A 13,631-nucleotide genomic window follows, 5' to 3' on the forward strand; every position below is an offset into this window, starting at 1 on the left:
CTTTTAGAGAAGATATTGTAAACGCAGTTATGGGAGCCCCTTCGATTTGTTGCCGGAAAAGTACAGAGAAAGATATCAAAGAATGGTACAGCCAATTTCGGTGCTATCCAGTAATGATTGTTATGTTACAAAGTACCACTTTACTAAATGATTTTGAATTTAGCAATAGATGCAGTCCATCCATAACTGTATAGAATGCAAAAATAGTAATTTATTATACGAGTTTTATAAGACACCATTTTGTCGCACGCGTTTATAAACAAACGCGTGTGACAAAATGGTTTATAAAACGAGCGTAATACAATATTTTTTCTTTTTTGCCCCTATTTGAAATTTTAAATTTAAAAAAAGTTCAAAACATAATGTTAGGAATAAATTAATTTGGCAGATATAAAGGGTTGGTAACACTGGTAACTAGACGAACAATTGCAAGTTTTGAATTTAAAGTGTCCTAAAGTGCAACTACTCACTGTGAGCCAACATTAAAAATTTAAGTAAATGTTCCTGAAACCGGTATCGAAAACTCCTTTTCGAATTTCGAAACCCATTTGAGTGTTATATTGACTGTGTTAAAGGTGCAAAATAGAAAAAATATATAGTCTGTTTTTTTAATCAAAGAACCATCACACCGCAATTTACACCCAAAATAGAACTGACAACATTGTACACTTTTGACCAACGATGCAAAATCTATCATATTAAAATTGAGGTTATGTAGAGATATTAGTAGCGCAGCATGTTAATAAAGTTAATAACAACTAATAACAACTAATTTGAGAATTTAATAAATGTCTTACTTTGCGAGGCGTTTGTAATAACACGCTCAAATTTTAAATGGGTGTTTGCGTATTTTCAAGGACATTAAAAATGATAGGCGTTGGCTGGTATAGCCAATAGATATGATATCATTAAATTCACTAAATTTAGTAAAATTTATTGTTAGGTAAAGTTTTGTTTCGCTAAATCGAAATCTGGTCATTCATTCTACAGTAAATTCGTTTTAATAAACAATTGTCAAAATGTTGTCAAGTTGGTAGACTTGCTAAAATGTCAAACCTAGTTATTTCATAAATCAATCTTGGTATCTCTGAGTGTCAGCCAAATTTCATCTAGGTATTTGACATGCGCGGGACTTGTTTAAATATAAAAGCATAAAATTCAAAATTGGTGAAGAATTTAAAGTTAAAGAATGGCTTCACGTAAAAGGGGCACAGGTCAGTCGCTTCTTCAACGTGAAAAGATGGCAGTAGTTCGATACTGTAAAGAATTGGACACGGAAAAACCATGAATGTCGATGAAAGAAATTTGCGAGAAAGCTGTTCATATTTTTGATGTAACCTATTTCCTAGTTTTTTCATTTTTCTCATATTAAACTAGTTTTTGTCTTTTATTTTTCAATCCACATTTTATTTCCCGATTTATTGGATTTCAAGTAAATATTCTGTACAAACCTTCTTCTTGCCAAGTTTGAAGACGCAACTAACTTTTCAGAATCATTAAACATCACGAAACATTGATTTTGATGTGCAAGGTCTTAACAGATATCATTTTTCTGTAGGTACTTTCGTATCGGTCGCTGGATATGACACTATTATTGTGATTTGTGTAATTGCCATAGAAAAACGTCAAAACCTCAGTAAAAATCTAGTGTAAAAACCATTATACATCTGGTCCATAAATACAATATTCTGGGGAATCTGGGGTGGTACAGTACGGTCTTTTAAGAATTTTTGACATTGACAATTGTTTATTAAAACGAATGGATTTTATCTGGCGATCCATTGAATTTGTTACTTATTAGAGTTGGCGCTGGAACTGTCAACGCATGTCAAATTTTGAACTATCGCGGCAAACGTCACATTTAATGACAATTGTAAAACAGAAAATGGCGAATTAAGGATTCGAGGGATTAAGAGAAAAATTACAATGGCAATGTTACAACAGATGCTGAAAGTGTTCATCATTTTGTTCTAAGAACACACGGGCCCTTCGTTTGACTCCACTGATAGCATTTTGTAACATTAATTTATGCACAAATAAGTGTATCGATTCAAAAATACCTACGGCTTCAGTTCCAGCACCAACTTTAATAACAAATTCAATGGATCGCAATCGATTAACCGAATTTTGTAAGACGTTTTTATAGTAATTTTAGAAAATAAAGCTCCGTTTCCCAACGTTGTCCAATTGTTCCATTTTGAAAATATGTATGTAATGAAGCAAATACAGCAGTGAGATTTTTGCAAGTGCCCTAACACCAATTTACAATAAATCAAATTTATTCTTCATACTATAGACACATTAAAAAGTATCGGGTGTTCATTAAAATTTCCCGTCAGTGTTACACGTTACAACTCGGATAAAGTTGTTTAAATCTAACCTCACTTTTTTTGCGTTGTTTGTGTTTTTAATCTGCAAGTTGATGACAGACTGAAGAGTGGTGCGTTCACAATCGATTCTTCAACTTTGACGGGAAATTTTAATGAACAGCCGATATACATATTTGCATGAATTATTTTTTATTATAGTATATAACGGTATTAGGCCGATATGGGTTATGTAACAGACGAGGTTGAGATATGGTAAAATCGAGGCAGAGCCGAGATTTTATAATCAACCGAGTCTGTTATATCCATATCGGCCGTATGTTGTTTTATAGTTTTCTTTATATCAATAATACTCTTTACTTCAAAAATTAAATTTAGTTGTCATCTGTGCCGCAACCGTAGCAACGGTAGCAAAAATAACGGCCTCGGTCTGATAATTTTGAATAACGGCCTAGTCTGTTATGGGTATCATATCAATCAAGCATTGAGTACTGATAAATCCTAATAACAGTATGGCATAAAGAAAATCCTATTTATCTCCAAAGGAAATTCTTCAGTTGCTAAGTAAAAACAGTGATTAATTTTATGTTTGCATTGTCCATTTTCCAGCAGTTACATCAAGCACCATTACATAACTCATTTAATATCACTTGAACACTGACTTGAATGTTTTCTTATACTTTTGTAGTTATTACGACTTTTATGATGTAACGAAGGTTTTTTTTTTATAATATGCCAATAATAAATATGTAATTCAAATAGAATCTTTCTTTACTTTGGAGTTTTTCTGTTAAAAATATTTATCTACGTCTGGTAAAACATCTCTAAAATAGAGAATGTGTTAAAGATTTTATAGAAATGTTTTCAAATTATTTCGAAAACATACAGTTAATGTGGTTTGAGACATTTACGACTACACTTTATTGTTGATAGTTATTTTCTTTACCACAATTAACAATTGAGTTATTGTTACTATGTGGAATTCGCAAAGATATAAATGAGATCATGCCTTAACAGGTATCTTACAGTTGCTAATTTTTATTGTAGTTTGCCTCAAGATTTCAATTAACAGGTTTATTGTACAGAACCGTTTTGATGTTCAACTTAACGATAATCTATAATATTAAATGGCAGACTTGCAGAGAATGAGGTACAGTTATAGTAGTAGTCTAGTAAAATTTTTCCAATGGAGTTAACAAGAAGATTGAGAAAACTATTTGTATCCGTTGTTTTGTTTTAATTTTATATTCGTGCACATGAAAATTATTGTACAATTAAAACGTAAATTGTTGAAGAAATGAGGACTCAAATGGGATTATTAGAAAGAATAACGAAAAATTTTAAACCCAAAAGGAGTTAAAGCAAAGATGTTCATTAATTGCATAGTCAGTCACAGTCACAGCTTGATTGATGACAATTTAATAAAATATTAAAAAATTTAATACCACACTTCGATAGAAAGGGAATATTGAAAGATCGAAATTTACTTATTAAATTAGATTATTAGATGAAAGTTCCTGTTGCTGTTGAAATGGAACTAGCAGAACAAAAAAGGAAAAAAATAAAAACAGGGAGAATATAAAGCTTGTTTTTTTTTTTTAATTTGGCGTCGAAGTTGGCGTTGAAGAGTCGATTGTGAATGAACCATTCATCTTAAAAATAGGTACTGATTTTTCAAACTGCAAATTAAAAACACGCAAAAAGTGAGGTTAGATTTAAACAGCTAATCAGAGTTGTAATCCGGTGGTGCGTTCACAATCGACTCTTCAGCGCCAACTTCGACGCCAAATTAAAAAAAAAACACCTTAGAAATGAAATATGATGGAAAACATCTAATAAGAAACAGAAATGAAAAAAAAATATATGCATAGAAATATCTTTTCAACATTGTGGTGGAAAAGTGTCAGTAAACGATATATCAAACGTTTATTTTGTGAATACACGTAAGTTTTTGTACAGTTGGTTGCAAAAAAAAAACGGGAACTGTCAGAATAAAATTGATACATTTTTATAGTGTGAAACCTTCTTACGAGAGATAGGTTAGAATTAACATCAAAATTCAATGTCATTTTTTTAAATTATTTGATAAATATTGTCAAGTAGACAATTAATTGACAAATGGACAAAACCAAATTTATATTAGGAAAATTTTTGCTTCCCGTTTTTTTTTGCAACCAACTGTAGGTATATCTGTTATCGCCATCGCCATTCTTGTTGTCATGATCCCCTCAGACGTCTCCCACTTCTTGGAAACGACCGAGTAAGTCTGAATGAAATTTTTTAACTAGTTTATTGACACCTCAAGGATGAACATGCACCGTTTTCTTTTCAAGGCCGTCACAGACTATTTCAAAAAATTAATTTATCATAACGGATCTAAAAAAAAAGTAACTGGTTATTAGCTTTTTCTACACCTTCCAATTAAATCCATTCAAAAATTCAGATTTTTTCTCTCTTCATTAATGATGCATCACGGCGAGTGCGCGCTTTGAATTTTATTTATTCGCAATTTTTTCACCATGATGCATCGTCGAATCACGAAACCAGCTTAACACAGATCACTGGACTCGCAGATACAAGTCACGCCAATGACAGCTGTCACAAATCCGAAAATGTGATATGTTTTATCATGAAAGTGCCAGTTTTACGTAAATTCAGGAAAAAAAGAGCGCCGAAGAACGACTCGACCCTGATCCGAACGCAGAAATTAATTAAACGTACTGGTTAAAAATTTGACCTTTCTTACGGTTATTACGACACGCTTCGTTGCTCTCACATGAAAATCATCGGGCGACATTCGAAAATACAAGACTTGTCGGTACGAAACGTTGGTGGTTTCCTTTAAAATGAGGGTAATCCAAGTGGAGGCGGTAACTAAAATTATATCGGAATGTTTACCGATTCAATCGGAGATGTGCTGTTTAATGTTTACTACGGCCACAGAACCTTTGTTGCGGTTAGTTCTATTTTAGCCGTGCCGACGAAAAAACATGTGTTATGTAAGTACAGACATTACTGTATAAACACAGCACATGTTGTGTTAATGTGTTAATGTTTGCGGAATACGTGTTTGCCAATTAAGTCAGATTCAGAGATAATCTACGGTTTTTAGATAGCGCTCCGCGAACTTTAAAGCCGGGCATCAAGACTAATTGTACAAACGAAATTATTCTGATGCATATCTATACATGGGACATAACTACTTAATCAGCGATAACGTATCTCTATCTTTTTGTTTATTTTTTATCTCGTATTTAATACAACATATTACCGACGATTCTGCCATTTCGTCGACGACTGTTTCATCGCTCTTTTCCATTCTAGTTCTATGTAGTAACCGGGTGAGCCAAATGACCAAGACCTACGATGACATAGAAGCGGTCACTAGGCTTCTGGAAGAGGTATGTCCAAAAAAATATTTTCCCAATCTTAACAACCGTTGGCAAAAAATATTTTTCGGTCCTTCCACAAAGACAAAGCCAGCAGCAGTCGCGAGTGATTTTGTGAATCGAGATTTTTACCAGATACATTTTTAAACGTCTTGGAGACACACCTTATCTTTTGTCTGAAAAAATTAGAACAATCAGAGATAGTATTGTTTTTGATGTCGATTTTGAGCGATAACGATTGTGCCATTTTGCAGAAAGAAAAAGACTTGGAACTGACGGCAAGGATCGGCAAAGAGCTGTTGCAAACCAACAGCAAACACGAAAACACTATAGCGTCCCTCGAGACGGACTTAAAAGCTGCTCTAGAGAAGATAACACAGCTCAGCCATGAAGTCCACAAGAAGACGGAGCTCATCCAGATCCTCACCAACGACATGGACGAGTCGATCTTCGAGAACGGATCGAGCGGGCGGATCAACTTGGAACTGATGCAAAAAAGGATGGGTAAGGAGGATCCGGTTGTGAAATATTTGTGCCGGAACTAATTTTTCGTCTTCAGCCGGCCTGGAGGAAGAAAACAAAGCGCTAAAATGCGAATACAACCGACTGGCGCGAGACACGGAAACCGTCGAGGAGAAGGAGCAGATGTTGCTCAAGGACCTGACGGGACAATTGAGTGAGTCGCGTGGGTTTATTTCCGGGTGTGATTGTTACTCTGGTTCTGATTTAGCTTGCGCCAACACCAGCATGAACTACTTGGAGGACGAGTTGGACCGCCAGAAGGAAGAAAACCGGATGCAGCACGAGCAGATCTTCACTTTGCAAGCGCGCCTCCAGGACACCGAAGAGAAACTGAGCAAATTCGTGTCGGAGAACTACGAATTGAACAGTCTCCTGCAGATCACCAAAGACAACCAGGGCAGCTTGGCGATAGAGCTGTCCGAGTTCAAGGCGCGCTACTACGAAGTGGAGAGCTTGCTAAGGGAGACGCAAGAGCAGCTGAGGAAACTGCGCAAGAAGCAGACTCCGGGGGCGAGGATCGCGATGTTCTCGTCCCTCGGGACCGCTTCGCAGATGCCCTTCGACAGTCTGCAAAGCGAGCTGGAGATGTCGATGCACTCGGAGTTCAGCACCGACTCCGGAATCGGCAATTCGGACATGTAGGTCTCGAGGGTTGTCGCGATTTGTGTGTTGATTGTTGTGTTGAAGGCCCCAGTACAAGAAGGTCTTCGAGACGGTGAGGTGCGCCTCGCAGAACTCGCTGAGCAGCGCTGAGAGTCTCGGCAGCTTGCACTCGGGCATGGGAGGAGGCTTCGTGAGCAGCACCAGCATGGCGGGAGGCGGTCCCAGGATGAGCATAAGAGCGCACGCCACCGACATGAGGCGCTCCTCGGGCTCCATCTACAGCAGCAGCTCTCTCGGCTACCCTAGCATAGACTCCACCGGCCAATCAGACACGGAGTTCAGCCAAACGGACTCCGACGACGGATATCCGTAAGTTGTGGCGCGCCAACCTCGACGCGGTACTGACAGTTGGATTTAGGGGCGCCCCACAAAAGGGAATACCTGGAGTTCCGGGCGCTGCCGACCTGGAGGCAGCTCTGAAGCGACTCACCCCTGGAGAAGTGTTGGCTCGTCGGGCCAACCTTCAACACGGACCCACCTTCGGGGGCTACGAAGGCGAGACTTACCTTCCTTTCGGCTGCAGGACACCAGACAGTCTGATGTCCACCGGCTCCGGTAACTACCTTGGTTGGAAGCTACCCGAGAAGCTGCAGATCGTGAAGCCGATGGAAGGGTCGCAGACGCTGCACCAGTGGTCGCAGCTGGCCCAGCCGACCTTCGGGGGCCTCCTGGAGGAACGGCCGGGAGTGAAGATCCGCGGCGGGAAAGAGCTGGAAGAGATGGGTCTCGAGTCGTACGGCCTGAGCGATCTGGAAGAAGACGAAGAGTACACGAACCCGGGGAAGGTGTTCGACTCGCTGGCCCCCACGTACACGCTCACCAACAGCACCGTGCTGCACCCGGACGACGGCACCTTCGTCACCCCCAGCAACAGAGGCAGCAGAGTGGCGTCGGTCTGCTCGAGCATACAGAACTCCCCGCCGCAGACTCCCGGACAGCTGAGCAGGAGGAACTCCTGCAGCACCTTCTCGACGACGTACGGACTGGCGAAGATACTGAACGAGAGAGGTGAGGTGTGAGGTGGCGTCGTCGAAAACGAGTCGATTGTGGTGTTGCAGGTATCAAGGCGGCGACACCGTCGGCGTTCAGTACACCCTGCGGAGCTAACAGTTTCACCCCAACGGCGACGCCGTGCAACAGTCCGGACGGCAGTCCGACGCGATCACGTTGTCAATCTCCGGAACCGTTTAGTATCCCGCAACTAATCTTAAGTTCTGTTCCACAGTTTATTAAAGATACGGTGGTCGGAGGTGGGGCCAAGAAGAAGATGATCAAGAGCAAGCGCAGCAAGACGGAACGAGCCGAGGTAAATAACAACACAGATTTTGCTCATTTCTTTCTGTTGGATCTTATTTTTAACACTGCTTGCGAAGCCTGAGACAATCTCTTGCACGTGTCTGACATTGAGAATTGACGCTTCTTTGGTTGAGGACTGAGTCAAAAGTTACAGCTATCACAAAGAAATTTGTCAGAATTATAAAGTGATTTTTTACGTTTTGTCTCTGAACAACTACAAAACAAAATAAACTCGTCTACGAGTAGCTTTTTAAGTTTATTATGCGTTTAAGGAATGAAGATGACAGTTAAGTCTTCTCTGGAACGTTGACTAGTGTGCTCAATTGGATTAAGGCCTGCACAGTGGCGATAGTGGCTATGACTGACATTCAGTTTTGGAGTAACATTATATGTATTTTTTTTTTGTTCATTACATATTTTTTTTTATGTAAGGATTTATTTAGCTTCCATAAAAAAATTCCTGAAACACTCCAGCATCCAAAAATCCTAACCTAAATCGATATCCGTAGAAAATAAAAGAATCAGTTTGCGATTCTGTGGCCAAAAACTATTGGAGTTCTTCCGAGTGGACGTCTAGGTGCTCCACTTTTTTTTTAAATTACCTAAGTTGACAACACCAGAGGACACCTTATGTATCTGTCACAATAGTGTTAATGGTAATGTTAATGTTAGTATTAGCCAGAATGTTAATCTTCAGAACATTGGTGAAACGTTCAACCGTTCACAATAATGGTAATGGTGATGTTAATGTTAGAAACGATGTGTTAAGAGATCCAGAAAATGTCTGGTTCTTTAACATCTTCGTTAACATCTACCAATCACCATCGAGAATTTCACGCAGGCGCAGGCGCAGTGACAGTTCACACCACGTTGACAGCTGTAAGAGTAACATTCCGTTAACATTATTGTGAACACTGGACCACTAACATTATAATATTACCACTAACATTAACACTATTGTGACAGACCCATTAGACTTTTGCAAGCAGCAATTGTTAGCACTTTACCAGAGTTAACTGACCACCTTTGTCCTTCTGACTCTAAATTGCCATTTAATTTTCTTTATTCCAAAAACAATATAAACATTTTTTCTGGGAAATTTTAAGCGTTTTTTTAAACGACTCCCAAATGATCACTACTGCATAATAAATTGTTTAAAAAGTTTAAAACTGAAATAATTATTTTAGGTCTACCTGTAACTTTTGACTCGTAATTTAGACTTTTCTGCTAACAAGTTTTATTGTTACGTTTCACAAACATCTTTATTTTTGTACATTGTTTTTGTACGAAATTAAGAATAAAAAGTATGTAAATTTGAGTTTGTTTATTTTATTGGTGTTGTATATGTTTGGTTATGTAACACTAGAAGAAAAAAAATTGAGTTGTTTTCACATTGAGCGATCAGTTAAAGTGACAACTGAAAACCACAGATACGAAAATATTGATGATTTGTGTTTATCGCTATCTAGAATAAATACGATTCTTGGAGAAAATATTTTTCAAGAGCGATGACAGGAATTGCGAAACCAATTATGTTTCACTTATCTGGATTTTTGTAATACACACGTCAATCAACCATAATCCCAACTTCCTCTACTTTGTTCGCAAGTTTTCTTTTCTAAAATAAAAACGCGTAGCAATATTTGCATTATTATTATTTAAGCGAAATGTGTAACTTTTCAGAGTTTGATCGGCAAGATCGAAAGGATCGGCATAACGAATCTGATGGGCGCCCCCGGAGCGCTCTCTATATCCGCCGGTCTCTATTCCAGACCGGCCTTAACCAGTCCCATGGCTCAGCTAACTTGCCTTTTGCCAAATCAACTCGCAGAGAACGTACCTCATATCGGCACCAAAGCGCCACCTAGTATCCAGTCTTCACACAGTAAGCACTCTTGTATTCTCGTACTACCACACGATCAAATGAGAAACAACAGTTGACATCTTAGCTTAAATTAGCGCAATGTTTACGTAAACACCTGTTGAGAGAACAATCAAGTGACCGCCATTTATGCCATCAGGCATTGTTTAAAGTAAAAACAATTTTGTGGCAATTTACGGTTTAGTGCCTAATAATAGTTATTTATTTAACGAGTTCTTGTGTAAATTGGGCTTTTTTGGTATGAGTGGGCCAGATTAAAACGCGACTGAAACGAGCGTTTTAAAGGCCCACTTGTTTACAGACAAAAAAAAATAGTATATTGTTATATGAGTTGCAGAAGATAGTCTATTATCGAGCGAGCTACGCTCGTGCTCTAAACTTTAGAGTCTAAAGGAACGAGTTCCACAACATGTCTTGTAAAACTATTGTAACATGCTATTTATTCTATTTCGGCTTCATTAATTTAATTTTTTTCCGTTGACCGCTTGTTAATTTCAATATTAATGAATTCTTTTGTCTAAATTATAGTGTATTAATGGACCTCATTAATACACTATTTTTCATTAATCAACGATTTTTGCGATTTTGACGTTTTGATTAAATTTTGATGTATTAACAACCTCGAACATGCATTGTTTGCACTTACCAACACTGCAGCAGGTAGTACAGCAGGGTTTTCTATATTTTATAGCTCCATAACTGCACAATTACAAATTCACTTTTTCAAAAACCGACATTTTTGGTTATAATTCGCATGTCATATTTTTCAAAGGTAACTAGGTTTCCGTAGCAACCGTGATTTTTACGTGAAATTGAATGTGAATGGAGTTGACGTCTTCTGACACTCTTTGTGGAAAAGTGAATAGAGAGTGTTGAAAAATTTAAAAATGGCCTACCCTGAGGACAAAAAAAGAATGAAGGTATTTATAAGGTCTCATCTTTATGGAAAAAGATGAAATTAGTTTTGATTTGGCTTTAATTTCAAAATTTGTCACCCAAAAGAAAAAGTTTGCGGTCAACGAAAAAATTTTGTAATCAACTCTTTTGTTAATGGGCGATAAATAATTTCAACTATTAAAGCCACTCACTCGCTACACTCGTTCGTGCTTTAAACAGTTTCGATTATTAATCGCCTTCATTAACAAACTAGTTTATTAAATAACTATTAATATAAAATAATTATCTAGTGACTTTTATTTTAATTTCTTTAGGTTGGTATTGTCTCCCAAATTTTGTTACAATAATAATCTACCCCCTTAATGTTTAATAATAATTTACTTTGATCCTACAACATGGATTCAGATTCAGGTGACATCACATTCAACACTGACATTTACTATCAATACCAACCCCATATTCAATAATCACTAGAAACTATGCTATAAAATAGAACTCTGTGCAACTATTTTCAGTTGAAATAAGTGTCACAAAGTGCTCATTGTGACACTGAAATAGAAAAAATGAATTATTAATTATTCTGATAGATGACATTTTAAAATTGTCTACTATCACTGATAAGTGGCAAATGACAGCATTTTTATACTTCACAGCTCACTGTATGCATGAATCATTTATGAAAACCCTGAACTAAGGCAATACGAATTCTGAACAACTTTTCAGAATTCGCTTGATCCAATTTAAACGACTTATTTGTGTATGTGTAATTGGCACGGACAGTTTTTGTGCAAGTACGAACTAATTTTTGAATCGACTTTTGTTTCTCGTAGACAACATTACTCTTCAACTTTTGTAAATATGGTCGATTGACATTTTTAGGAAAGCCACCTCCCGGCCTAGGCGTACCTGGCAAGCCCGGAAGCGGCGCGTTGAACAAGCGGTTAGAACAGTTGAATTCTAGAAAACAACGAAGACAAGGAGGAGGAGTGACGCGCTCGGACCTGGGAACCGTCTCGACGAAGAAGCTACCAGAGCCCGAACAGACCTCCACTCTCGGTACTCTGAGTTCTTTGTTGTTCGGCCGGAAAGGTGGGCTATTCTAGACGTATCAGTGAAACGGGTGCCTAACGATGGAGTCGCAGTTTAGCAGTATTTCTTTTTATTTGACCAATTTTTTATTTAGGGCACAACACGGTTAATGTTAAATTTTGGAACAAAATACAGCTGTTTACACTCTGTCACAAGCATTTGAATAGCATCACTCCAGATCTTCGGTACGTTTTATTTTCAGCAGACTTCGATTTAGAAACTAACTGTTTGGTCTTTTATGTCATTTTTTCGAAATGGTGCGCTTCACGCAGACACCATCGTTATTACTACTTTATTTACTTTCGTGTGATATTTTATATGTTTTTCGTTCTTTTTTTTTATTATGATTTGTATCTCATTTTTCAACAAGGTGCTATACTGTCAGCACAAATCGTTATTTTTATATTCGTAATGTTTTGGTGCTGCTAGTTTGTTAAATGTAAATACAAAGTGAGACGTGTACATACATACTATCATGATTTTCAAAATTGTTATTTTTTGAAAATTGCATGGCTTCGATGCTAGTTCTTACTACTTGTTATATTTAGCGAATGTTTCAAAATTGTAATCGAATTTTGAATAGGTAATAACAGTCGCGTAAGCCCATAGTAAATAATTAAAAAATCGTAGTCAGTTTTGGTTTTTTCAACTAATTTTTTCCCTGAAGGTAATTATGTCTTGTGAAAATAGGAGAATAATGCTGTATAAAGTATTTATTTTACTAGTAGTAAACAAATAAGTCATTTAGTATTATGTTGTAAATAAAGACGATTTTGAAATGGTACTATTTGATATGATTTCATCTAAACTACCCAATATACAAACGAGTAGGTAACGAAAAGTTGTTTTCGTTTTTAAATACGAAAAATAAAATGATTTAGACTCGAAACAAAAGGAAAAGTCTCAGAAATATAGGTAGTCATCCGAAAAGGTACATGTGATCTTTATGAAAATTTACAAAAATACGTCGCTTTCTTAGGTAAAAACGAACCTCTAAGATAAACTTGATGTTTAGATTCAGTTTATTACGAAAATATATATATATTTACACTTTGAATGAGGAGATCTCCTTGATGAACGATTTACATGAACATAACCTCACTTACTCGACAACGGATAATTTTCTTGCTTTGTAATGGCATGTTCCACTTATTAGTAAAAAGTGTATTAGCAATTTGTTAACAATCTGACGCCTGATAAGCTATATTATACAATTTAAATTCAATCCGTTGTGTTGTGTAAAACAAACATTTTTCTTACCTGATTCTAGTGAGACCAGATTACATTACAAAATATTTGTAAAATATTAATTAATTTTAGGTTTTTTTATGTATTTATTGCAATAATGTTGATTTATGAAGATATTAAAAGAATTCTTGTGTATTAGGGTGCAGTTTTAACAACCGATCGCCTGTTCCTTTGTAATTCACATTTTATCCGTTTTAGTTTATTTGGGGTTCAAAAGGATGTCGCATGAGACAATTTATCGTTAAATTATCGTGTAGCGTTGGAATTTCTCATCAAATTCGACCCATGATTTAAAGCGACACCCCCAAAGGATCTCTT

General features: G+C 37.1%; 1 protein-coding gene across 4 annotated transcripts in view; it reads left to right on the plus strand.

The window, feature by feature from the left end:
• milt (trafficking kinesin-binding protein milt) overlaps positions 1–12,849 on the plus strand; it is a 37,488-nt gene extending 24,639 nt beyond the window's left edge. For 2 of the 4 annotated variants that reach the window (XM_069042907.1, XM_069042903.1), the window contains exons 4-12: positions 5,652–5,728; positions 5,971–6,220; positions 6,276–6,392; positions 6,447–6,876; positions 6,926–7,210; positions 7,260–7,909; positions 7,960–8,207; positions 9,881–10,082; positions 11,856–12,849. In XM_069042907.1, the coding sequence (XP_068899008.1) occupies positions 5,678–5,728; positions 5,971–6,220; positions 6,276–6,392; positions 6,447–6,876; positions 6,926–7,210; positions 7,260–7,909; positions 7,960–8,207; positions 9,881–10,082; positions 11,856–12,079 (2,457 nt within the window). In that variant the 5' untranslated portion in view covers positions 5,652–5,677 and the 3' untranslated portion in view covers positions 12,080–12,849. Of the gene's footprint in view, positions 1–5,307; positions 5,327–5,651; positions 5,729–5,970; positions 6,221–6,275; positions 6,393–6,446; positions 6,877–6,925; positions 7,211–7,259; positions 7,910–7,959; positions 8,208–8,469; positions 9,516–9,880; positions 10,083–11,855 lie in introns of those variants that run through there. The other 2 variants (XM_069042905.1, XM_069042906.1) reach the window with 2 other exon arrangements.
• The last annotated feature ends 782 nt before the right edge of the window (positions 12,850–13,631 follow it).

The sequence above is a fragment of the Tenebrio molitor genome, chromosome 3 (genome assembly GCF_963966145.1).
Source record: "Tenebrio molitor chromosome 3, icTenMoli1.1, whole genome shotgun sequence".
Classification (NCBI taxonomy): Eukaryota; Metazoa; Arthropoda; class Insecta; order Coleoptera; family Tenebrionidae; genus Tenebrio; species Tenebrio molitor.